Source organism: Athene noctua, chromosome 7 (genome assembly GCF_965140245.1).
Source record: "Athene noctua chromosome 7, bAthNoc1.hap1.1, whole genome shotgun sequence".
Classification (NCBI taxonomy): Eukaryota; Metazoa; Chordata; class Aves; order Strigiformes; family Strigidae; genus Athene; species Athene noctua.
In genome coordinates, this window is record NC_134043.1 from 28,828,353 (window position 1) to 28,855,212 (window position 26,860).

General features: G+C 43.9%; 1 protein-coding gene across 14 annotated transcripts in view; it reads left to right on the forward strand.

The window, feature by feature from the left end:
- The window catches only part of AGAP1 (ArfGAP with GTPase domain, ankyrin repeat and PH domain 1), a 396,570-nt gene that overhangs the window by 77,253 nt on the left and 292,457 nt on the right, over positions 1-26,860 (forward strand). For 4 of the 14 annotated variants that reach the window (XM_074910236.1, XM_074910240.1, XM_074910237.1 and 1 more), the window contains exon 1: positions 10,598-12,201. The exons of 5 other annotated variants lie outside the window; for them this stretch is intronic. In XM_074910236.1, the coding sequence (XP_074766337.1) occupies positions 11,094-12,201 (1,108 nt within the window). In that variant the 5' untranslated portion in view covers positions 10,598-11,093. Of the gene's footprint in view, positions 1-10,596; positions 12,202-26,860 lie in introns of those variants that run through there. 5 more of the 14 variants (XM_074910238.1, XM_074910239.1, XM_074910242.1 and 2 more) reach the window with 2 other exon arrangements.

The following is a 26,860-nucleotide window of genomic DNA, read 5'->3' on the forward strand; positions in this document are numbered from 1 at the left end:
GACTGAACATAGAGAAATCTGTTGAAAGTACTGGAGTGCTGGTATTTAATAGCATTTTTCAGCTGATATAAACTTGTGTTTCAGATCTCTGCCTCCTGCCACCTATCACCTACTTAACAGTCCTGCAAATCTGGAAGGAAACAGTCGAGCCCCTTCAGCTTCCTTGATTGCTGTCTCATATTGTTGCACCTTCAGTGTAATAAGGACTTGAAAATTTTCCACTGCATCGTGGTATTTAAATGCCTAAAAAAGGTGTGCAGAATCAGTCCCACAGCCTTGTAAAGAGTTACAGAAAAATCTGTGTCTCAGTGGAGCATGATACGAGGTCTGTTGTGTTGGAAATTATTGCAGCACGTGCAGATGCTGGTAACTTGATTTGTTTCTCACATCAACCGTGCTGCACTGTTGAGGCTGATACAGGAGAGCAGTAGACCATGCTCTCAGACCCAATGCACACTGAGATAGAGGCCGGAGTGCTGCATGTGCTGAGAACATGGCAAAAAGCTTGCTGCTATGACTGCGGCCATTGCTGCCATGGTCAGCAGCTCCTTGATAGAGCAGGCCAGGAAGAGTGTGGTTGTGGTGGGCCTAGTGGATGGGCCTGTATGAGTCAAAGCTGCCCAGAGGTTTGGTTTGTTCTGGGTTTTTTTGGTTGGTTTTGATCCCCCTCTTCTGCTCACTTCCAGCTTTAAACTTCCTGTGTCCTGCATTATTTTTGAGTCAACTCTGACAGACTCTCAGGCCTATTATTAGCTAGCTTGTACACACAAGCAACTGTTATCTGTCACTGGGTCAGTGTTTTTAAGGATTTTCTGGTCTAATTCTAGCCTTCCCTTCTCTTCCTTTCTTCCTTCCATGGTAGTAGTTCCATTCTCTGGTGGCTGTGCATGGAGCACACTGAGATACATGTGCTACAGACAGAAATGTAAGTAGTCCTGTACTGGACACAAATATTCATGCTACATCATGTAACCTGCTGAAGCCGACGAAAAGAGGGGACTGTGGCGGACAAGAGAAAGGCTTTTTCAGTGTAATTTATGAAGGGCAGAACATGACTAGAGCTGCAAAAGTGGCAGAGCTGTAAAGCTGAAGGTAGGTGTGCAGACAGCTGCTGGGTAAAGACTTTAGCAAGCTGCATACAAATTGATCCTGTTTAGGTTTGCTGATTTGCACAGTTTGTCTTCCACCCTATTTTATGTACTTCAGTGCCCCTTGGGTCAGTATGTAGTTTTCTGAAAAGTACCTACCCAATCCATGATTTTTGTATTTATTAAACCTTTTTGGCTTCTTGGCTTCAGGATGGTTTGAAAACACTATTACTGAAGTTGATTTCAGTTTACATGATCTTTACTACTGTACAACATTTTTAAAAATAGAAGCTTTCAAAAGTTTGAGCAAATATTAAAAGCTTTTACAGATGTCATGATTTGTGTAGTTACAGAATGGCATTACGCAGGCTTTTAATGCAAGTCTTCTGTAATAGAGGTGGCTTATTGAATGCAGTAACTGGAGGGTTAGAGCTCTGAGCAGTTTCCATCAGTCTGCTTTTGTACTGAATCAGAAGGCATGTTTGTGTAATTCCATTACAAAGTCATAGGCTTAGCGTGCAGATGCTGTTGATATATGCATACAGAATATATGGTGTATATATAACTGGAGAGAGAGAGAGATTGATTTAGTTCTGGAGTAGGCTTATTTGGAGTGTGTATCACTCTCTTTCTAAAATTGTAAAATGGAGTGTGAAGTTGAAACTGCACTATGGGCTTCTCTTCCCTGGGGTGTGTTCAGTTTGAGAACATGGAGTAGCTGTATCCAGAACGATACCTGCAGTACAAACACCATAGCTGAGAGTCTGTTATCTACCTGTAGATGAGACCAGATTATACTACCCATTATATGTCTGTTCTTTGCTTTCTTCATTTTCTTGCCTACAGTTAAAAAACCAGGAGTTAATTATATGCTACATGTTAATTTTGCAGAGAAATGTTGCATACCTAATTAAAACAGTAACATTTTTGGCACTAGTCAAAAGTGTAGCCACTGCTCTTGTGCTGTATCAATAACAGGTGTCATAGTTATCAGTCTTTCTTACACTGATGCTTTATTAAAGTTCATGCTTTTATAGTAGTACCTTTTCATAAAAGCTTAACCCTCTGAATTTATGGCACTTGTCTGTCTAGGCTTCATGCAGATAGTAACGTGATTTAAAGTACTCAACTAGATTGTTGTCAATGACAAGCTCGCATGCTTAAAATATTTGTGATATGAAAGTTTAGCCAAAAGTGGTTTCTTGAGTTCTGATATGATTCTTTTCCTTGCTGCAGTGCAGTCTCTTCAAGTGTGCAAATGACTTGAGGTGAAAAGCAGCCTTCCCAAAAATGAGTAACACTGGATAGCTAGCAGGTATCTGGAAATCTTCCTTCTTTGTGAGATACTGAAACATGATATATAATAAGGAAAAGTTGCAATACTGAGTTAGAGGGACTAGAACTGTGTATTGATGCTGCCTGTCAGAATATTTTACTGTTCATGAGATGGGGATTAAAAGAAATGTATGATAGTCTGAGTTAAAAGGCACTTACTTGTAGGGGAAAAAAAGGAATGATATCCAAAGTGAGGTAGGGATTTTTTTAAACTTGTGCTGTTTCTTAGCAAGACAAAGATGGCTTTTATATTTATTAGCTATGTATTTAAAATGAGATTCTGAAGTGACATTGTATATGAACTTTGATTATTGTTAACAGCCCAGTTCCCTACAGGAACACTGGGTGTGTGGAAAGATGAGTTATCTTCTAGTTAACTCTTGAAGCTTTGCCAACCAGTAGCTGAAATGGCAGCTGGGTGACAGGAGCAGTCTTTTAAGGGTCTACCAGCTGATGTTTTTCTGAACATCTGTCAGATGTCTGGGATGTCTTGTTGCTTTTCAGTGTCTGAGGTGTTCTGTCTTAGGGAAGAATAGCAAGAAGGTATCATACAGGTTATATTGGCAGTGTACTTGGAAGAAAGTTAGTTACAGAATTCATTATTTACAGAGTTATTCTGATGGATAGATAATGTATGTTGGTAGCTTGGCTTAAAGAGGAAGCTGAGTTTTGGGATCATCTGTCAAGTTAACTGCAAAAAGTGGTAACTCTTGTTCCCTCCCAGAGGAGCAGACAAAACTGTGGTAACTCATTATTAAGGCTGCAGGGGCAGGGAAAACTTGTAGGAACTCTGAGTGCCTCGGGATGATGGTCTATAGCATTACTGCCTGCTGCCTCAGTTTTAGCATTTAATGTTTGCATATGCACTACTGCAGTGATTTGGTTTGGTTTTATACAGTAATCTGGTTCACCTGCAGCCTTTTACTGGAGTTTGCTGACAAATCTATGTGAGCTTTTACTACCCACGCACTGAAATGCTGTGATACGGCAGAGTACAAAATGGGGATGGCTTTAATACTGGCCATTCCATGCCAAAGGCCCTGGGGGAATGGTAGAATTATAAACCAAGTTAACTGTGCCACCTTCACTGGGCAGATTTACTACCGTGAAAATTCACCATGTAGCTATCAGGACAGGGGTACTACATGCTTCAGTGTCTTAGCTTAAAGTATGAATGAAGGGAAAAATGTAGTTTCTACAGTCTGTTTTATTTTTGCCTGCTCTGCTGCTTCAGTTAAGTTCTATAGCAGAAGAAGGCTGCAACTCTTCTGTCAGATGATGTGATTGAAAAAAACCTTTACTTAAGGAAGTACTTTATTTAGGAAGATGAACCTTGCGTATTTAATTCTCTGGATGCCTGTTTAGTGAAAAGATAACTCAGGACTCTGTTTAGTAGAAATCCAGCTGCAGTCAGGTGTTTTGTTACTCAGTTGAAGAGAAGCAGATGGATAGGCAAAATACATTAACTGGCTTGAGCAGCTTGAGGGCAGAAATCAGTATAATCTTAGTCATGCAGAAAAACTGAAGACTTTTTGTGCTTTTCCCCTTTAAAAAATGTTTAAAAAATGTTTTTGCTCTGTTCTTTTAAGTAAATTGCAGTGATGAAATCTGCCACACTTGTGCATCAGAAATTATATGCAATTTAGAATTTGCTTGAAGCTGATAAGTGAATTTTTTAAAGCAGGATCTTTAGTGTGTATCATGGTTAAAAAAAGATCATAACTGATTTAACTCTTCATTTTTTTTTTCCTTTCCCCCTCACTCATCTTTAATGAATGGGTATGAGTCAAAGGGATTTCATTATTATATGTATTTTATAAAATATAGTCTTATGACGCATGAGCCTTTTAGGCTATGAAGTACATAGTAGATATAATCTATATGAAAGGAAGTACTAAAATCTGCACTTAGAAATTAAAAGTATTGTAAACTATGTTATCCCATATGTTACAATAGCCCTGGTGATGAGACACATCGTCTTGGAGTAGCAATGTCAACCTTTTGAAGTTTGAAAGCACCCTGAGTTTTCATGAGGAACTGTTGCACTTGGTAGGATTTCTGTTCAGATGCTGACACCTTTGCCTAAGGACAGCTGTAGCTTTCCAGGGTATCTTCTTACATGTATCTAAGACCTTCTATAATGCCGTATGTTTGTTCTGTATTGGCTTTTCTCGAAGCAGTTAACCAGGTGAAGCTGATGCCTGGTATCATGTGACCCCCCCCTTAGAGATCTCTGCAATGGATGGGAGGCATATTTAAGTGTTAAGGGCTTTGAATGGGCTTGCTGTGGTCTCATTTTCCTTTCAAGACAGATGTGGAAAGGTTTTGTTTCTCTCCTGGTGAGAGTAAGACGAATGATTGAGTTGCATTTTTACTACACGTCCCATTACCCTTATTCCCTTTCCTGCTCAGCATCCAATGTTTTTAGGACAGCAATGTGATTTCATTGTGCTGACAGTAAGATCATTATGGACAGCAAATGCTGACTTGTCGTTGGTAGCTTCTATTCTCTGTATTGTTGCAAGAGGTCTCAGTTCTTTATCTTGGTAAAGAATTGTCTACAGTGAATTCAGGCCTGTTTTGATGGACAAGTGCATAGTGACAGAAGAACACAGACCAGTGTCTTAATGCAAACCCTGTGGCTTGAGAGAGACCTTGAGTTTGGTCTCTGTATTGCTGGTACCCTCCAGCACAATGTTGTTCTCGTTCAGATGCCTTCGCTTGTTTCCTTATTGAACACTGATCTGTAATGACAAACAGCGGATGGAGCACAGTATCTCTAGAAGAGAGAAGTGAAATCACATCTGAATTACTGTAAGAATTGTTCAGGTGACCTAATTTCGTCTTCCACAATCAATTTGTCAAAGGAACAATACTGTGTGTCTGGAGTTTAATCCGCAGTGTGGAAAACTATAAAATTTATGTCTGCTTTTCTTAAAAAAAACAATGAGAGCAGTGAAGATTGAATGACCAGAAGTTGTTTGATAAAAGGCAAAACATAGGCATACAAACAAGCAGCATCACAAGAATTGTGCACCCTAAAGGTTTCAACAAAACAGGCTAACCTGTCGAGGCTGTCTCAGGATTGAAATTTTCATGCTCAGATGCTACTGGTATTAGAGGTATATGTTTTTCCTTGTCTGGACTTACACATTTGAATGGTGATTGTGTTGAATCTGCTGGTGGAATGTGAAACTCTGGTAAGATATTAAGAATAAGGAGTTAAAAGAATTATGCGGGAGTCTTTTTTTTTTTTTTTTGAAGAGTTCTTGGGAAAAGTGAAAATGCAAAGCCTATTTTACATCACTTTTAATGATACAAGAATTCTTTGCTTTATAACAGTACCAGTAATACTAGTTGCTTACAGTGAACTTGCTTTACAGTTGTCAGAGAATAATCATGCTTCTCCTCCCAGCATGGTCGTCTCTGCAGTTAATGCTCAGCAGTCAGGGCTGTGTGCTGGTGACCCGGTCAGCAATGATACGAAACTCAACAATATAATTCAGAATGGGAAGCTATGAATGCTGTATTCACGGGGCTTTCTCAGCACTTTTCCTGATCATCTTAGGTTTTGTCTTTTTTTTTTTTTTTTTTTTTTAATCTGGAGTATTTTAATTTGTGGCTTCCTTTTAACCGTGCACAGTGTCTCACTAGAGAAGCAGCTGGTACTGCAGCATTGCGGTGTTAAAGCAAGCTGTGCAAGGCGGAAGTCCACGTGAAGATTGCTTGATGTATTTGAGACATCCGTGTTGCCTGTGTTTCACTGTTTCAATTAAAATAAATGATTGGGTTTGGTTGCTGAAAACTGTGAGACTCTAAATTATAGTACAGTGCTTCTCTTTTGTGGCGCGTGTTTATGCGTTTTGAGTCATCAGGCTGGGTTTTACTAGTTTGCTGGTGGTGTTATGAGATGAGCTTCCTGTGCATTGAATATTGTATTCCACATATTTAAAAGGCTTTATGATGCCTCTAGAGGTGCACAGGGGTTTGGTTTTGTTGATGATGGTCTTCATAGTAGTGTAGATAGGCTTGACCTCAGCAGTAGAATGACAAGTGGCAAACAGGACCATTTAATGGCTACACTGAATGGAAGATTTACATGGTACTGCTTCTTAGTGTATCTCAGAGGGACAGTAAGACTTTTTCAAGCAAAATACTTTGTATTTGGCAGAAGGTAATAGAGCAATCTGCAGTTTTTGAGTTAGGTAGGAGAAATGAAGGGTATCTACTCTTGTGTTGTCAGGACCTGCCCGTGGATCAGACACCTTTAAGAAGCCCCGCATTTATTGCGTGTGTCTGTTGTGCTCTGCACTTTCACGAATAAAAGGTAACCGGGAGCTGCTACTGAGGGCCCTTCAGGACACACGGTGTAGGCTTTAAGCCAAATGACTTGTTTGGGTTGGCTGCCGTGGCTCCTGGCTGCGCTTGTCCCAGGGCCTGAGGGACGACTTCTGCTCTGGGACCGGATCTGTGCTAATTGCACGTCGGGAGGAGAAGTCGGGCAGGAGGCGACGCGCCGATGCTGCTGGTTGGGGTGGGCGCAACGCAGCCATGCTGCACACCGGCTGCGGGCAGAATCCCCCCAGTTAGTGCTGAGGCCTCCCTGGTCATTTTGGAGCTCTTACACATTATTAAATATTAAATCCCTTATTCTGTGAATTATGGCCCTGCTCTGAGATAACCCAGTGTTGTATGGCCAACTGATGAGAGGTTTCTTAAAGCTGGTGGTGTTTCTCTGTCCCACAGTGAAGAGGGATGGCAGGACCCGCAGGTGATGGTCTCCGGACTGCCACCAAAGTCGGGTGCGTGACAAGAAGTCTTATTTACTAGAAGTTGCAGAGTGGCAAGTTGTGATGAGTAGTCCGCTCCAGCAGCAGAGTAACCTCCGAGTATGTCTTTACTACCTGTTGAAGAGGTGTTGCAGCGTCTCGAACCCGAGGATTGATGTAAATTTTTCCCCCGCCGGCTAGACTGTAGCCCAGGGCCCGCAGAACAGCCCCCCCCGGGCCAGCTCCGAGCAGGGGCAGAAGGGAGTCGGGGGGGGGCCGGGGTCGGGATGTGTGTCGGCCCGGCGGGAAGGGGGGGGAATCGGCCCGGTGCGGCGCCGCCCGGGAGGGCTGCGGGGAGGGTTGGAGGAATGCGCCGGCTGTTTGTCTGCGCTTAAAAGTGGTGCCTCTGAAGGGGTCTGTCAGCTCGGGAGGGTGAAAAATGGTCGATCCCGCGGCGGGTACGAGCCCGCTTCCCTGGAGCGGCGCGCTGGAAAGCTCGGCCCGGATTCAGCCAGAGGATGCGATTGGTAAATCGGGAATATCAGTGCCCTGAGCTGGGCTACAGTGGCTGAAGGCTAGCGGGTTTTGGTATTCAGCATGCAGTAAAATCTGTATCTTTTTATTTTTATTCCCGTATTTTCCATCAGACCCATTTTTCATAATAGGCTCTTCCCCCCCCCTTAAAGAAATACATACTGGAAATGGTCTTTTGGATGTCAGAGAAATGGAGAAATCAACTGTCATTCTATGGTAGCGAACAAGCATTTACAAAGAATGGGAAACTTTCAGGCTGGTCAAGTGTGAGCTCATGCTGGGTTGTTCTTAAGGCTTTCTCTAGGATTGGTCTTGATCAGGTATTTGCTGAAGATATATGTACAAATCTGTCATGAATAGAACAAATATGAATAATAAATGTTAATTATTCCACATAAAAGACAACAGTGTCTGTCATATAGAATAGAATCACAGAATGGTTTGGATTGGAAGCGACCTTCAAAGATCATCTAGTTCCAACCCCCTGCCATGTGCAGGGACACCTTCCACTAGCCCAGGTTGCCCAAAGCCCCGTCCAACCTGGCCTGGAACACTGCCAGGGAGGGGGCAGCCACAGGTTCTCTGGGCAACCTGTGCCAGGGCCTCACCACCCTCACAGGGAAGAATTTCTTCCTTAGATCTAATCTTAATCTGCCCTCTTGCAATTTAAAATTGTTACCCCTCATCCTATCCCTACACCCCTTGACTGAGAGTCCCTCCCCACCTTTCCTGTAGCCCCTTTCAGCACTGGGAGGCTGCTCTAAGGTCTCTCCGGAGCCTTTTCTTCTCCGGGCTGAACACCCCCAACTCTTTCAGCCTGTCCTCACAGGGGAGGTTTTCCAGCCCCCTGATCATCTTTGTGGCCTCCTCTGGACCCTCTCAAGCAGGTCCATGTCTCTCTGATGTTGGTGCCCCCAGAGCTGGACACAGCACTGCAGGGGGGGTCTCACAAGAGCAGAGCAGAGTGGGAGAATCCCCTCCCTCGCCCTGCTGGCCACACTGCTATGCATGCAGCCCAGCACATGGTTGGTTTTCTGGGCTGTGAGCACACATTGCTGGCCCACAGTCAGTTTTCCATCCTCTAACATACCTAAGTCCTTCTCCTTGGGGCTGCTCCCAATCCACTCATCTCAGCCTGTATGTGTGCTTAGGATTGCCCAGACCCATGTGCAGGACCTTGCACTTGGCCTTGTTGAACTTCATGAGGTTCACATGGTCCCACCTCTCCAGCCTGTCCAGGTCCCTCTGCATGGCACATCCCTTCCCACCAGCGTGTCAGCTGCACCACACAGCTCGGTGTTGTTGGAGAACTTGCTGAGGGTGCACTAGATCCCACTGTCCATGTCACCATGTCTGTATCTGGAGAAGTGAGGTACATCAGCCATTCACTGCATTCCAACTGGTTAACAGATCTGCAGTGTGTGTTGCAGGAGCCCAGTGTCATCAATAAACCAGTGTGTATAGTAGCTGGAATCTGGAGCATCCTTCATTCTTGGCTGTATCTGGTGTGAGCACACAGCCTCCTCCTGGGACTGACTGCTCCTAAGGACACGTCCTGCCCAGCTCACACCACGTGTCTTTCGCAGTCTGGAACTGTGATACTCGTTTGAGGAGCACCTGAGAAGAAGCTTTTGTCTTCTCTGCTGTCTTCTGTCTGTCTGATCTTTTTGAAGACATCCTGTGGGTGAATTGGCTTGACAGCTTTGGGGTTCTCTTCTGTTTGAGTACATTTTCACTTTCCTTTGTTTTTACATGCTTGCTGATTTTGAACTTTACTGGCATTGCTAAAAGGTTTTTGATTGCAGACTTGGAAGGAACGTACAACGTGGTGAAGGTAGTTTTTAGAAGCTTGGCTTCTAAAAATGCTTGGAACCTAGAAATCATATTCCTAGTATTTAACTTCTGGTGTCTGCTATTGTGATTTAGTAATAGCTTTTTAAATGTGGGAATCTTACTGGTTGTTAATTTCTTCAATATCCCTGATCTGGACTGCTTGAGAGTTGTGAAGCTGGGTGTGACAGGAGTGCTGATCCTACTGTCTTCCAGCTCCATAGAAGAACCAGGTTCTGTTGAAACCAGCGGCTGTGTAGTGGGTCACTTTTTTGCATGACTGACCATATAGTGATGTGGCTTTTTAATTGTTCAAACTGTTAATGGTTAGCAAGCATTTATTAAGGACAAGCCCAGTTGTCACAGATGAAGAATAAATAATTTCTGGGTCATTTTGAGTCTTCAGTGTTGGGAAGGATTCACCCTGCATCCCAGATTTGGGGACGCTGAGCAGAGGGGGTGTGTGTGTGTTAGAAAAGGCTTGATCCGAGCTCATGGGCCACGCAGCCCTTGCCCTCGTATGGGCCTGGATCAACCCTGGGCCCGTTGCCTGGGAAGAGCGAGGTGTAACTCCATCGCTCCCCTTCAGAGGGGGGATCTGAAGGAGGGAAACCTGGGGCGGCCGGAGCCTCTGCCCGCCCCCTGCCTGCGGGCCGAGCCTCGCCGCTCTCCTCCCGCTCCGGGGCGGACGGGACTCCAGGCCGGCGCTTGGGCGAGCCCGGGCCCCGCTGCCGACGGCCGCCCGCCCGCCCCGGCGCTGCTCCGCTCCGCCCCGCTCCGCGCTGCTCCGCGCCGCGCTGCCCGCCCAGGGGCGTGCGCCGGGGCCGGGCGCTCCCGCACCCCCAGCGCCGGGCAGCCGCGGCGGTTGCGGCTCCAGGACTGCCCCTTGCAAGCCAGCCGGGGCAGCGGGCTGCCGCTGCCCGCCGCTCCGCCAGCCTGAGGACGGAGATTAAGCGGATTTACCCGGCGGAGGAGGGCGGGAGGGGGGGGGGGGTGGTCAGAAAAGAAAATAACAAAAAAAAAAAAAAAAAAGACGCAAGATCCGCGAATGTGCAGCCTGGCTGTAAACAATGAGATTGAAGGCTGCCGCTGCTCTAATCCCCTGACTGCCGGACCCTGCTTCTCCCCAGCAATGCATTTTGGGATCCGCAGGAGGATGCATGCGGCTGCTGCCTGGATTTAACTCGTCCCTCGGTGGCCCTTCGGCCGCGGCCGGGGGGGCTGGATGGCGCTTCCAGGGCCGCCGGCCGCCGGCGGGCAGCGCTGCCGGCGCGGAGCCGCTGAGGCGGGGGCCGCCTGACCCCGGCGGGGTGCGGCGGGGCGACTCCCCGAGCGGGGCGTGCCACCGGCGGATTTTCTGTTTTCATTCGATTTGATTTTTGTATCGGGTTGCTGTGGTTTTGTGCTTCTGCGTTGCGCTTCGTCGTTCCAGCAACCCCCGTTTCTCCGGCACGGCCATCCCCGGCGGCGGGCGGGCGGGCAGCGCTGCCCGGGCCGGCGGCTGCCGCCGGAGGGGAGGAGACCCCCGCGGGGAGCCATGTACCTTCTGGACAGCAGCGAGCCGCCGGCCGCCGCCGCCTCGCCGGAGAGGATGCAGCGGGGCACCCCGCCGAGGAAAACCGTGTACCGCATCTCCGTGACCATGGTGAAGAAGGAGCTGCTGGGGCCGGAGAGCGCCCATCCCGGGCCGGAGCTGCCCCGCCGCGGCCGCCGCGGGGGGAGCCGCCCGCCGGGCTCCTCCAGCCTCACCAGGGCCGGGCTGCTGCTGGTGGAGGAGGAGGAGGGTGAGGAGGAGGGCGAGGAGCGGGACCGCGTCCCCAGCCCCGGCGGCTTCCGCAACTTCAGGACCCTCAGCACCGGGCAGCTGGAGCTGGGCCGCCTCAAGGTGCCGCGGCGAGCGGGGCCGCCCTTCCCCGCCGGGCCCGGCCCCGGCCCCGGGGCGCCGCGGGGCGGCCTTTCCCCGGCGGACAGCGGAGGGGAGCCGGCGGCCGCCGGTGACGGGGCTGCAGCCGCTGCCTCCCCGGAGGAGGAGGATGGGGGGCCGGGGGCCCGCGGCCCGCCCTCCGGCCGCTCGGCCGAGGCGGCGGGGGAGCGGTGGCAGAGCCCCTGGCGGCAGCCGGGCCTGCTGCGGCGGAGCTTCAGCTTCAGGCACCGCAGCGGCGGCGGGGAGCAGCCGCGGGTGCGGGCTCCGGGCCGGGTGAGGCGGCACAGCAGCTCCGGCTGCCTGCCCGGGCCGCCGCTGAGCCCGGGGCCCGGGCCGCGGGGTTCGCCTCCCGCCGCGCCCCCCGAGAAGCGCAACACGCTGGACGTGGGCGAGGTGTTGAGCCAAGCGGACCCGCTCGCCCGGCTGGAGCGCTGGGAGCGCAGCAAGAGCAAGAACCGGACCCTGGATAACAGCGATCTGCAGCGGCTCTCTGAGAGGCTGGGCCGGGAGGGCCCCGCCGCCGCCCCGGAGCACCGGCTGCTCCGCTTCTTCAGCGGCATCTTCGCCCGCAAAGACGGCCCCGCCGCCCTCTTCGGCAGTCCCCACGGGCGGTCCCCTCGCAGCAGCTTCTCCAGGTCCAGGGCTTATTTTAGCAGCCTCCGGAGAGCCACCGTGGACATGCAGTCTAGCTCCGAGAGCATCAACGGGTCCCCCCACAAAGGTGCCCTTCCTTGTCTCATCTAGGGGGTGGGGGGCGGCGTTTGCTGCAGAGCTCCGAGTCGGTGGTGGGATGGATAAAAGGGCCTTTCTGAGGGAGATGCTGCCCTGGGAGACGCGGTGGTTGTCCCCGTAGCGGATATGGCACGTTTTTAAGTGCGTGGTAGCGCTTTCTTCTCAGGTGCGTGGCCTAGCAGCTCTGAGGAGGGCAGGTGAGGCTGCGTGCCTCCTGACACAAAAAGCACTTTCTGGGTTGGTGGATCATGCGTTCTAGGAGAGCTGAGGCAGGCGACTGTAGCTCATTTAATTATGGAGTGGAAGCTGAACTCTGGTGCTGCTGTATGTAGGTCACTGGGTGGCCCAGTGCTGCACAGCACAGGGACTTTCCCCTTTTGGAAAGAGTCTTGTAATCCTAAAGATGGGTTATGGTGGTCAGAAATACACCTGCTCCCTGTGGAGAAGTACGTGAATACTGATGTAAGTGTATTGTAAATCCTAAACCTCTTCTGTCAAAAAATAACTTAAACCGAGTTTGGTGGTTTTTAAAAAACAACACAAACTCAGAAGCCATGCTCTTTGAATTATCTTATATAGCTGTGTACAAATCTTTAACTAGCCAAAGAGTTGCTAATGCTAGATGGAAATCACATTGGGAATTTTACGATTCGTGAATCCCTAGGATACAAGAAAAACTTGAAAATTAACCTTATTGTGGGATGGAAGTCAAGAGCTGAGTAGCTGCTTTCTGTAAGGATCTGAAAGGATCACAGGTATCGTTGACTGGGACGTGTTAAACCAGAAATGCTGGTTGTGGAGCTTCATTGTAGACTGTGCTTTCTTCCTAGCTGTGCTTTTTAAATCTTTAATAGGTATCTGTGATGAAACATTTAGTTAGTAATTACAGTAGCCTTTGAGTACTAAGTGGTTATCAAAGTGGCACATGTAATCTGTAAGTTACTGCTTTTCTAAAAACACGACTCTCAGATCAAGCTTTCTGTAAGGCACAGGTACAGCAGAGGATGGTGTAGAATTGGGCCGAGGTGGTTTATTGTGAGGAAGCAATAGCCAGAGATGTTCTGTGGTGTGACCAGCCCGTTGCAGATCCAGAAGTCCTCCTGTGAGTGGAGTATGCCCGGAGTTTGAGGCACGAGGAGCAAAGCCAAATATTTAGACCTAGTAACTGGGGATTGTAATATTTTATTGATGTAAAGGCATTCATGTGGGCTTATAGTAATCTTGACGGAAATTGTGGTCTGACCTTGGTTAAAGTTTGAGGTAACCACAACAGAGACTTAGTTCATACAACTATTTATGCCTGTCCTGTGCCAATACGCTTAAACTATTGCTCTATTTTAACAGCATACAGTCATATACTTGGAGCACAGTCCTTTCAGCCCAGGATAAGTTGAAGATTTTGAGTTAATGAGTAACCACTGATACACAACATTACGATGTTCCAAAGGGTTTTTTTCCTTTACGTGCTAGTAACAAATTTATTGGGTGAAAGTAAGCTTCGAGTTCTGTTTTTGAGAAAAAAAAAAAAAAAGGCATCCTGGGACCAGTGATTTGGCTACAGGTTGGTAGCAGTGTTGCAGGCTTGCGTTATGGGTTAGCGGGTCCAGCATGCTCTGCCACTTTCTCCTTTTTTTCCGGAGAAGTGAAGTTTAGGCTTTTGCTATCAGAAAAAAGTGTGTGCAGAGTTGCTTACTGGTGTCCTCCAGAAAGCTAGCTTTAAACTAGTATTTGATTTCTCCTATTATTTCTTAGGAAGAAATTTAATGAGATATTATGATTAACATGCCAAATATACTTCAGTATTTTAATGTCAGAATGATCTGCAATTCAGCCAAGACTTGTCTTTTGCTTCTTTTAGTTGATGTAAAATTGGTATGCTCTTGACAGTCCTGTGCCTAGGTTTTGGAGTAATCAGGGATGAGCAGTCAGAATCTTGATTTTTATGTGGTTTTTTTCTCCATGTAACCAGTTGCAAAAAGAAGTTTTATTACTTGAAACTTTTTTCCCTTGTGCCATCAGTATTCTGTGTTTGGCTCTGTGCACAAGTTATTTGGCTTTGTACTTTCTACACAAGGCCTGCCTAAGGTGTATAGAGAAAAGTTTTAAACAGTGTACCTTGTTGGCATTTTCAACTTGAAATAGTCACCCAGATACTGCAATATCTGCTAGTATGGTATTTCTTAAAAAGCTGTTCCTACCTACCTTTGGTAATGCTCTTTTGAGCAAGCTGAAGTCACAGAATTTTTACAGCAAAAGAATAAAGAACTTTTAAATCTGCGTATTTTTGATGTTACTGTGTTTGACTTAGTGTGAATTGGGCAAAGGTTGATTTTTGGGTGAATAATTCTTCATACTGTCAGTAAATTGTCTTTGGGCATCAAACACTTTTCTATCTGCAAACCCCTTTTGCAATGGTGTTTGTTGTTGACCTCAAGTCCCATGCAAGTAACAGTTCCCCAAACCTTTGCAGTGGGGAGGCAAGGGATTCAAATGCCTAATTCCCAGCTAAGATGAACTGCAGTTCCAGGTCACTTTGGTGTAGATCAGATTCATTTCCTACAAGTTAACTTCTTTTAAAAGGAAAGCTGAAGGTACGGGTGAGGAAGATGAAATGACCTCTCTGCCAGCTAGACTGGTGCCTGGCTTTTGGATATTGTTCATGGTCTCCACTTCTGTGAGGATTGCAACATGTTAATGTAAAGTCTTCTAGACTATGTTAGCAAGCCTTTTTCTTCGTGGCTAGCTTTGTGTTAAGAATATATAAGTGTTCTCGTCTATTCTAAAATAATCATTATACAATAGGCTAATCCTGTGCTGCTGCTGCTGTTCTAATACTACAGTATTTTTCCATCTAAGTATCAAATTGTTGGTTTTGAAATTCACTTGTCCCTGACTTTAATAGACACGTCATGGTATTCAACCTCTAAATTCATTTATTTGAAGTAAGAAAAGTTCTTATATATCTACCATCACTACCCCTAAAGGAGAGAAAAAAAAAAAAAAAAAAAAGAAACTTCCATAAACTTCAAGTCAGAGAAGTAAGAGAAGCTATTTTTGCTTTAGAACTATTTAGGGGAACTTGTCAAGGGAGATGTTCCTCATCTAAACTTTTTTCCCCTTGAAGTCTGAATGAATTTTTCATAATGAGAGGAACTCTTGCTGTTCTGGAGAAGGATGGCTCTGGGGCAGTGGGGTTTTATTTAAAGTAGCAGTTTCTTTTTCAGTGGTTCTCACTTGTTGCTTTTGTTTGGAGATACCTTTGTTTAAATTACCCCTCTTTAGGATATATTAAGTAGATTTGTGAATCAAGCTTGTAAACTATCAAAAGGACCATCATTATAATATGATAAACCACTCTTTTGAGGTTTTTTCCCCTGAGGTTTTAGAGGAGTTAGTTTTAAGCTCTTATCTCAAATTCTCTGCAGTTTATAGCCACAGGAAGTAGAGGAAAGCTGGCGAGTGATCTCTGTTGGAGGCCTCCAGTCTTTTCTTTGCAAAGCTTCACTTGAGATAATTCTTGTTAGTTCTGTGTCATCTCTTGCTTGCTGCCCTGGTATGGTTGCTACTCTTCCATGCCACTGGCATTTCCAGCAGCAGCTCAGTAAACTTTCTGTGCACTCATATGGGTGAGCAGACAGAGCTTTGGAGCATGTGAACTTTGGGCAATATGACATATTGGAACTGGTCCCATGTAGTTGCCCATCTTGTAGCTGCAGGGTTTTGGTGACATGCTGGTGTAAGCGTATTCTTTTTCAACACCGGAGAGTTGTCATCTTCTGTAGTGGGGTAAAAAAATCTTCTAGGACTCATCTTGTAGCTGTTACGGTTATTGTGAGTGAGTGTTATCTAGACATTGTTATGAAAATGAGATCTAGCAGTTAAGTAGATTGCAGTTGGGCTTGAGCATTGTCAAGCATTGTCTAAAAGGGGTTTTTGTTATTATTTATTGGGTAGGTCTTGTGTCAAGCAAAATGAATGCCAGCTGCACTGATACAGCCAGATGATTAAGAACTGAACTGATATTAAGGTCACTGGCTGAATTAGAGAATGAGATGGATTAATGTTTGCACAATATTGAAGTGTATGCCAGATGCTAGTGCTCACGGTCTTTGCTTTTCTGCTAAAATTGAAAAGAAATGTAGAATTTTAATGTTGCTCTATATTAACTTGACAGTTAAATGCCTAATGGCAGTAATAGGTAACTTTCTTGGGACAAATCACTGAATACTTCTGTAGAAGCCTTGTGCAGGCATTTCTCTCCATTCCCTCAAAATCAAGCTCTGTAAATTAAATTAGCAGACTTCTTGTTTTGCCAGAGATCTGCCTGTTGCTTGGTTTACCACTGTCGGCAGCGATATTGTGTTGATCTAATTGAATCATTTGGTAACTGGATAGTTGTACTTCAGCATCTCATGTAGATGACCCAAACACAATTTGCACAAGGAAAAAAAATCTTTTAAAACATGGTGTTCCTTTCTTCCTAATTACTTGCCTTGAATTTGAGGGTGTTTAGTGTGACAAGAAGGGTGAGGTTACTGTAGAACTGTTTCCTAATCTTAGAGAGTCCAGAGTTCATGACAAAGTGTTTGGTTTTTTGGAAGTGGAGTCTGTATGTGGGGTAGCACATGAACTCCTTTCAGAGGCCAGAGGAAGGGTTTAAGTTGTTGATAGCTGCTGCGTATTGAGGAGAACTTCAAACCAGTCTGTTTCAGCCAGTCCTTTTTCTGGATGTAAAGGTCATTTTGCGCTAGAAAATGGAATCACTTGTACCAGATGCTGAACTCTTACTCACTGTAGTAGTTAAGCAGCCAGAACTTTCAGTTTCTCCATTTGACAAAATATAATTTCAAAGCAGTATATCACATGCTGTGCAGCGTAAGCTTGTTAGTAATGTTGCTTTCAGATCTTGGATTCTTAGATCACCACTGCAAAATCACTTGGGTGTATTCTGAATGAGCAGTTTGGCTCTTTTCTGCGAAGCAGAGCTAATTTTGATGCTACTGTGCTGATGACCACCAGTAGTTTAGTACCGATTGCTGAAGTTAACAACTATTCAGTTACCAAATGATTTGTGTAAGATGATAGCTGAAATAGCATGTAACTGTGGTTTTCTTTGGCATGGTTATAACCTTAGAAATAGATACTTGGAAAGCAGAGAGGGAGTGCAAATGTCTTTCAAATGCCTGCATATGCATTTTTGCTTTGAGCTGCATAGGGTTAAAAAAAAAAGTCATTAATGCAGACGATTAAGGTAATAGTGTTGCTTTTGATAATTGGTATTAGGATTTCCCCTAGGCAACTGCAGTAAACACACAGTGCAAGGTGGTTTCTGCCAAAAAATACAGAATGGGCTTTTTCATATGTGAGGGAAAAGAAATGTCAGTATATTGAACTTGAGAAACTATCATCTATTTTGTTCATGAAAAGCATCCAACCTAAAGCTATTATCTCGATAGAAGTTTAAAATAGGGTGTTTTGATGGTTCTGATGTTTCAGACTGGTATAGAATGACAGTGTTTGACAAATACTTCAGCTTTATTGACAAAATAGTACCAAATGTTGTCTTATGACAGAACAGGCGATAGAGACCATCAAGATAACAAGCATACAGTGTAGTGTAGCTTCCTACAATTTTTTTTTTGCTAATCACAGAAGACATTAATAAAACTTAAATGGTGCCCGTTGTTATTTATTGAGGTTTTCCTTGGGGATAAGAAGGGCAGACAAGGCAGAAAGACCCAGCTTTCCATGCTGCAGCTGTTGGTCTTCTGTAACAGCTGCAATTGGTTTGGAACGGGCAGGGACTTGGGGCAGCATGTTTGTCACAAGGGTGAGTTTCTGCATTGGTTAATAGTCTTGAAAAATCTTGATCAGTCTGACTCGAAGGAATATTTGTGGAGTGGGTTCACTTAACATTTAACTTCATGGACAATGCTTGTTTTCTTATGTTTTGGTTTCCTTACTTCGAGGTTGCACAGATGGAGATGTAAAGGTCACTTGTCTGTAGTTATAACACAGAGTAAATATCTAAGTGTATTAAGACATTAAAGAAAGGTCTTTATGAGGAACCCCCGTAGGATCTGGCCATAATGTCAGATACAGTAATTGTGATTTATGAGGTAGGCACATCTGTATTTCCTGGTTGTAAATATTCCACTTGGGTGGTATACGAAGTTCTGTCTAACTGATATGGGAGAAGTTATTTGTAAATTACGCGAGACCCATTATTTGTTACTTTATTTTCACTAGCTTATAGGTAGAACTATTAAATATAAAAATTCAACAATGTCAGTTCTAGTTAGATCAAACAACTTTTATTTTTAGACGAACTGATGATGTGTCTCAACTCCTGAGCTTGGTGAAGTTCATTTCAGCCTAGGATGTACTTATCAAGAAATAAGAAAGATCCCAGTGTTACCAAAGGGTTCTTGTTCTTCACAGCACCCAAAATGCAGTGCAGTTCGAATGTCTGTGAGCTATGCTTCCATTTTGTGAATGAAGCCCCATAGTGGCTCTTTCCTTCTTGGAAGTGTTTGATGCTGATGTTTTGCAACTTAGATATGAAGGGGAGCTCAAATACTGTGCTGACTGCTGCCGACTCCTGGCTCTTCCAAGTTATTTATAATACCTCCTTATTTGTTTGCATGTATTTGTCACTTAGCTTGTCTGGCTGGCTTGATAGAGCATCTGGATTCCTAAAAACACAGTTGTACTTGTGTTGGACTTAGTGTGTATATACATATACACGTGTCGTTTTTGAGAAGAGAATTCTGTAACACTGGTGCAATTTTTTTCCTCTAATTCCCATGCAAACAGTTGCTTAATGGCAGTGCTTATGTATTAAACATTTAAAAAGTGGGTGCTAAACCACTTAGTGCAGTTATATTTGTGATTGTATTTATAAGGATATGTAATGCATCTGTCAAGATGCACTCACTGGTAGTTTCTCTGCTGTTTTGTGTGGGTGCATACATTTTTTGGGTCTTAAGAGCATGATGTTTCATCTTTGTCTTGTTGTGAAGTTAATGACTTGCTGCTTATTCTCACTGTTAAGTGGCACTTTTTTTTTTTTTTTTTTTTTTTTTTAGGTTGAACCCTGAAAAATCTTGGTGGCCCTTAGCACCGCTAGTGTTGCTATTATGGAGCGTTCTTGTAGAGATGATGGTCTCCCTGTAGCTCCCAAAAACCAAATCCTTCTTTGGGATGAGTGTCAGAATGACATGCTGCCTGAAACATCTCCTGCTCTTCCAGAGCTGTTACTGCATCTGTGTCGGGTAGAGTGCCTGGAAAACTGAGATGTTGACTTAATTGTTCCTTATGCAACATCCTAATTCAGAAGCTCTCCTGTTCAGCGATACAGAAATATTTATGTTGGCAAGGCAACAGCTATTCTGTCTCAACCTCTGCGTCCTGCAGGGAAAAAAATCTTATTTTGTGCTCATGAAGGATACAAGGTTTACTTTTCTGTAGTTTTAATTATTAAAGGTGATGAAATTGAATGTGCATTGCTCCTTATAAGTTTCAGGGGATTGTGCTCAGGGCTAGGAAAGAAATTGAATTTTTTTTTTTTTTTTTCTAACCTGACTTGAGTTGAAAATCACCCATATTGCCACATCCTTGACTTCAGGTTGTTGGTTGCCTTGCTCAGGCTGCTCTTACTCACAGCCTGGTATGGGAAATTGTTACTGGTATCCCTTTCGCTGTGTAGATCTTCTCATCGCCTCCTCTTCTGCTGTCCTGTATCTCTGTTGAATTACTTTGTTACAATTCCCATCTTAAAGTTTATTTCCTAGTTTACTTCTAGTTCCCTTTGTAGTCCTTTATAGAGAACCTTGTTGACCCCAAGTATTGTCATGGTAGAAAATAAATATGTACAGGTGACTATTTCCAACCAGTCCATGATATTAGATGCTGACTCCCATTTTCATTCCTTGAAGATGAAGGTTGTGATTTTCACTAAATAGCTAAAAGAACCAGAGTCTTCTTATCTAGTGGCAATGCTCAGGTGGGAGACAAATCCATCTGTGTCTGCCTTTAATTTTCCCGTGAAGGGACAACAGGTTATTCTGCCTGTTTCTGGAGTTGACTTCAGACTTTTGTGCCTCCAGATGCTGGACAATGAAAATCACAATATGAATGCTCTTCCTGTTGAAAAAGTAATTCTGTTTTAACCTTTTGATTAAAATCAATTTGAAGCTAAACTGAACAAGTACATTTATTTTCAAACAGGTATGATTTTGTGTATTGGCAGGGAACCCACTAGGTGTCCGTAACAGGCTTCATAACACATGTGGCAAGCAGGTGTTGGTGACACCATCGAGTGAGTAGAAGTATGAGCGTAGCTAAACCTTCCTTGAACTATTCATATGGCTTTGCTAGTCCTTAATCTTTGTATTTTCCATCTTTAACAAGTCTTACAGAGGGGCTGTTAGTTTTGTAACCACATGTCCTTAAAACTGAACCTCAGTTGTTGAGCATCTACTGATGCTTTGCAAAGTTGCTCTTTGCTGTGGAAGGCTTTTGCTGAAGACAAAGACAGGCTCCTTATTTTATTTAGGAGAAGTGCAGGAGGTATTTGAAATACTGAGTCAAAAACAGTTGAAAGCTTCTGTCTGCCTCATTTAGATCTCCAGGTTACAGTGTTGCTGGAAGTGTGTTCAGGTTGCCCAGCTCTGCTGCAGTTGTTCGGAGAAATCCAACTCCTCTGTTGTTGTTTTTTTTTTTTCCCCCCAATATGTTTGCTAGTCAGGATAATTCCTCTCCACCTTCTGGTAGTTTTGTGCTTTAGGCAAAGTGCTGAAGGTTTCTTGGCATCTCCTCAAGTGAGAAACGAGCCTGGTGCTATGGTGTTACATACTCACACCAGTGCTTTAACAAACCGTGAATTTGATTCATAATTTGACACCCAATAGTCCTGTTTTTATGCTGAGGTATCTCAGTTAAGTGTGTTTTCAAGTTAATTTTTTTCAAACTACTACTTAATGTGGTTACCTCACAGAAGTGACATCCCCAATTTTATTTTTATTTTTTAGTATTATGAAGGGTTGCTTGGTTCAATGTCCTCAGTATGCCTTGCATGTTGACTGCCAGTTTCCTAGTACAAAAGATGTCCTTGCTTGTTAAATTTGTCAATGAAGTTTGTTTTAATGAGAGAAGGCTATTTCTGTCCTCAGGAGAATGTGTTATTTTTGACTTTTGTCCCATTGGCGATGAAGTCCTGCAGATTTCCAGCTTTGATAGGGCAGGCTTGTGATAATCAGGAGTTAACTCAAGTGGCACGGTGCTAGAGAAGTTTTCATTTCCATGTAGAGTTGTGTATGGCAGGATTGTTTCCCAAGTGTGAAAGGAAGAAGACAACACTAAAGGACTTTTTCTGAAAAAGACATTTTGAAAGCAGTGGTTAAAAGTACATGGAGTGAACACCTTCTTCTCACATTTACAGTGTTGTTGCAGCGAGTGCGCTTTCTGTGCTAGGTGGCTGTCAAAGGTGGCCTTGGCTCTTCACACCCACCTTCCAGAAACCAAATCAATACAGTATCTCGGCATTTTGGGTACTGGTGAGAAAGCAGAAGCTTGGGTGCATGAAAAGTTTTTAGTTTTCAGTGCTGTTCATGTGGTCTCTATTAATGCAAGGAAACCATGCAACGCAGAAACTGTGTTTCAGCAAGGCTAGTGCTGGCTCTTCTCAGTGCTTGACCCTTGGGGCTTCTTTGCTGATGATAGGCATGACTGTAGTTCTCAAGGCATGGAGTAACCTGGGCATTAGCTCAATGCCATGGAATGTGAGAAGTTCTGGGTAAAACAGCGTTTCTTCTTGTAGTCAATTTTAATCTCTTAAAAATATCTGAGCGTGCCTTATGTGTAAGAAGTTCTTAAATATTTTTAAGTTAGCTGAAGTCAGTGCACATGATGGTATTTGAGATCATAACGTTGCTGTGAATGAAGAGATGAACTTCAGGTGCTGGGTTAGGTGAGGATTGGGCCCCTGGGAGGGAACTTGAAGTTGTCTAAAGAAATTCTTGATTTTCAGTTTAGATATCTGCAAAGTTTCCTGGGTGACTCAAGGTAAAGTTGTTATGAAGTTGTTTGAGAATGGTAGACTATAAAAGAGTAGGTTGAGATCAGATAAGCAAGATCTATGTTTGGCGCCTTGGCTGTGTATAAAGATGTGTAAGCAGGCTTGATTATTTCTGTATGTACTCTAGGCATGGAAATACTGTGAGTGTGTTTAACTGTGTGGAAAACTTAGTTGTGAGAATCCTTTCCTTTCCTTCTCCCCTTATCTCCTGGTTTTGTGAACATAACGGGTGGGGAGTGAAAAGCAAAATCATGCAGTTGGTTTGCATTATATTCAGGCTTTGGTGTTCCTGAGGTTTTTATCCCCTTTTAATATTACCACCTGCTTTACCTCTCCAGTCCATAATCCTGGGTTTGTGGAAGCTCTGCAGCAGCAGAGACTTGTGTGTGCTTTCTGATTTCTGTGTGCGAGTGAATTACCTGCTAAAGCGATTAACTTCCAGCCCTTTGAACTGACTCTGTTTTTAACCCGAAGAAGGGAGGAGACTTTGTGATAAGTAGAGGCTGATCACAGGGCATTGCAGTCATCTTGAGATTTGTTACACTAACCACCATCTTCCTCCAGTGAACAGAACTAGTATAATGGAAGAATTTTTTCTGAAAAGCATTTTGAAAGAATCCCAAATTCAAAATCTGAAAAAATAAAAATATTTACTGTCATGGAATCTGAATGTTTTTCAATTCAGTCATGCCTCTTAAGATAAAAGTGGATTGGCTGCTGTTGTGTAACGATGGTGTGAGGCTGTAGAGTTTCTAGTTTGACAAGCAGTCGTGTTCATCAGTGTAACTGATTTAGGTATCAGAGGACCTGGACAGACATGCTGTTTTCTGTCATACGATGGTTGTGCGCTGTTGCCTTGTCCTCAGTTCTGTGTATTTCTGCTGTGATTGCCAAGTTGTACTTTAGTGGTGAAGCTTCGTGTGGTGATGAATTTCTACTCCATCTTAAATGACTGGCAAACACCAAGCGGAGGAGCGGACGGCGTGGAGGCGAGGCGGCTTGCGGGTGCTGCTGCCTGGCTCTGCTGAGGAGGCGACAGCATGTCCTGATCCCAGCCCTCTGCTCAGAGATTGGGGCTGGTGGGGCTGGGTGGCAAGAGACAGCCAGAGCCCTGCTCTGGCTTTCTAGCTAAAGCAGTTTCTGAAAAGGATGCTGAAGAGTCTAGACTATAACTGGGCCTAAATTAAAATAGAGAAGTCTTTTTAGTTCTCTCAGTCTGTGTAAGAACAGTTTATAACCCCAAATTCCCAACCTGTTCTTGCAGCTTATCAGCAGAAACAGATCATCTTACCTTTAAGAACAGGTCTGGTTTTGTCATTCAGCTGTAAGGTGTGTCTTTCAGAAGTGGTCATCTTTCAGATAGGTGCATCTTGATGTGCTTCTTGCACTTGAAACATTCCTGATCCAGGTCCTCCTGGGTAGGTGAACAGGATGCCAGTACCACTCATGTTTTTTTCCAGAATCTTCGATCTCTCAACTCTCAGTCAGAGTGCACTGGTTGGTGTGTGGGTGTGGGTTGTTTTTGTTTTTTTTTTTTTTTCTGCAATAGATCTTTTGTTTAAGGAAGAGAAACTTTGTTGGGTTTTACCAGAGCTGTCTATGGGCAGTTTTCATCTGATGCATTTGAAACCCCTCCTGATTTGGGTACAGTGTAAAGCCAGTGCTTGATTTGGAGGGAGCTTTTTGTCCCTTCTGAATCAAGTCTGAAGGTTAGCAAAGAATGAGGGACTGCTGATTATGTTTACCTGGAGACTAGAAAGCCTGTTAGTTTTGTTCATTAGCCTTTTTATTCCACTTGTGTGCTGCAGAATTTCTTTCCCAGCCCAATTCCTTAACTTGGCTCTTCATTGCTGTCAGTGGCTGCTGAGCCAGATGATGAGACTGTCTTTCAGCATCCATCTCCGCTTTACACAACCTCTGGAACATCTGCAGAATGAGCATGATTGTTACTCACTGTTCTGAGGGCTCCAGGTGGTACGAGAGGAACATTTGGGATGTAGGACTTTTCTGGAATTAGTTTGGTAGAGGAAACAGAAACCTTTATTTAAAATAAGAGTCTCCAGAACGAAGTGGGATTTAGTTGCTGTGTTAATTACAGTTTTGCTCCAGGTAACTGTTAAGTGATACTATGTTAACTCCCTCCTATGATTATATGCTTTTCCTCATCAAAATGGAGGTTCCATTGTGCTTCCACAATGACTATGAACTTCCAGTCATATATGTTAGTATTTAATATAAGCACACTACATCATTCAACCTTAACTAGGAAATCCCTGCAGACCCTTAATGAGCATGTGGGCACATTGTGGGCTTTCACCTAGGAATCTTTTTATTTGGGTGTCTTAGAAAAGAAGTGAGCACACTGAAGGAAATTGCTCTTACAGTCACTCCTGGAAGTTACTTTGGCAGAAGCATAGGCAATGTGCATCAGGGTTTTCTGCAGTAACCCCATATCCCTTCTTTCCTTTAAGAGAAGGTGTTGGGATGAAGCTCCTCTTCTTTATATTTATAATGTTCCTGTCACAGCTTGCCTTAACCTCTACCCTTGCGAAGTATGTAAGGAATTGACTGATAACAAATCCTTTTCCATCCCCAAATAAAGAAGAAATCGAGTGTGATCCAAGCATGCATGCTAGTTAGTATTTTTAGAGCCCTCAGGTTGAGACATCAACTGTAGTCAGTGTAATGTTGCCCATATATAGCATGGATAAAGTATCAAGGAGAGACAATACCTATTTTGTGTGAAAGTACTGCTGATGGAAACAGTTTGATGTTGGAGCCTTGACAGCATTTAGTAGTGGGTGATGGAGCTGGTTACTACGTACTACTGACTTACAAAAATGTGTGTAATCCTGTTTCCACAAGCACAAGATTTCAATATAGTCTTCCTTTAGTTCTGGGTTGGTTTTTTTTCAGTCAGTATCGTGTCTGAAAATACTCTGCTGTTTGCATTGGTAGTCTGGTGGCTTCTGAAGTGTGTGTGTGTAGGACTGTCTCTTACTCTGTATTAGCTTTTCCTATCTGCTCTCATGTCTGCATACCATCTTCTTTGCCAGCCCACTCACACGGCTGCCGCTGATGCAGCGGGGAAAAAAAAAAAAAAAAAAAAAGAGGAATTTAACTGTTCCTTCTCTCTATCTGCAGCAGGGTAAGCTGTGTTACCCGGCGATACTTGAGTGGTTTTTGCAAAATCATTCAGTACATAAAATGCCCAGTACCACTGTTTTTACATAGTGCGTGCACTCTATTACAGCAGGATCACATGATTCAGACTCAAAGTAAAAAGTTAATTTCTTTTTTGGACCCAATCTGAGTTCCTTTCTTGCAGAATAATCCTAGGAATGTGTCACTGCAGTCATCACAAACACTGCTGGCCTTTTCTGTTTACATCTGCTGTCCCTTGTCCTCCTTCCGCAGTTTTACCAGCGTGACAAACAGCTCTGGCAACACCATCAGCCCTCAGGGGAGGATGCTGGCAGTGTTTCTTGCAGAACTGTGCAGTAAAAACTGAACAGAAATCACAGAAAAACCATAAAATGTATCTTATTTTTTCCTGTTAAGGTTAATAAAATTGAAATTCTGTATTTCTTTCAGTCAGCCACAGGACTATCCCTAATAAAAACTTGACTAATAAGCCATGAGTGTTGGTTGAGAGCTCAAGGAGCTTCGTGTAACTTCCACAAAGGGCTTCCCTGGTATACCAAGGCTACACTTGTGCTCAGACCACTAGAATTTAGCTTGTCTGTCAGCTTTTGTATCCTTTTCTGCCAATCTTAGAGGAGTTTGTTTTGTTTTGAAATTTCCTTTTCTCATGGCTTAGCATTTTTTTAGGATGTTAGTGTATAACTTACATATATTTTATACACTAATTTTTATTTAATACATAAATACAGATATTGAAAAAAAGAAGAAAGTCTGGTATTTATTTATGTATCTATTTCAGCCCCCTTCCTGTGCATATTTAATAATCTTAAGCTTGTGTCTAGGCTAGCGAGCTCTGTGGTATGATTTTGAAGTCAGTGCACTATATTTCTCTCTACTCCTGTGTGCTGTTTTTCTGGGCTTGGGAGGCAGGGAAGTTTTGAGTTATAAAAGCACTTGTGTTAAGCTCCAAATCATGAAATCAGTTAAAGTCAGTTTTACCACCTTCATTTCTTCTTTTTGTTTGCGTAGTAGAATATTCACCCAACAGACCAAACCTAGGAAAATATGATTGCGGAACCAGTAACATTAGCTGAAAGATTCGTGGGTGTTGAAATAAGCAATTTTTGTCGCTCTAATTTTTTTTTCATTTTGATGTCTTATTTTTTCCAGCAGACGACTTGAGCTTAAAACCTTGAGCCTTAAAGTGGTTGTGAGGCACTTCTTTGTTTCGTTGGGGGTTTTAGGATTTGGTTTTTTTCTTTAGTGCTTCCATCAGAGATGTTGGCAACACTTTTGAGGATCTGTATGTCTGGGACATAGATCTATATGTATATCTACAACTAGTACATGAAGTGGAGACAATTCATGTAAATGCAGTTTGAATTGCAGCTTAACTTCGAAGTCTCTAAGTTTCTGGTCACCTGAA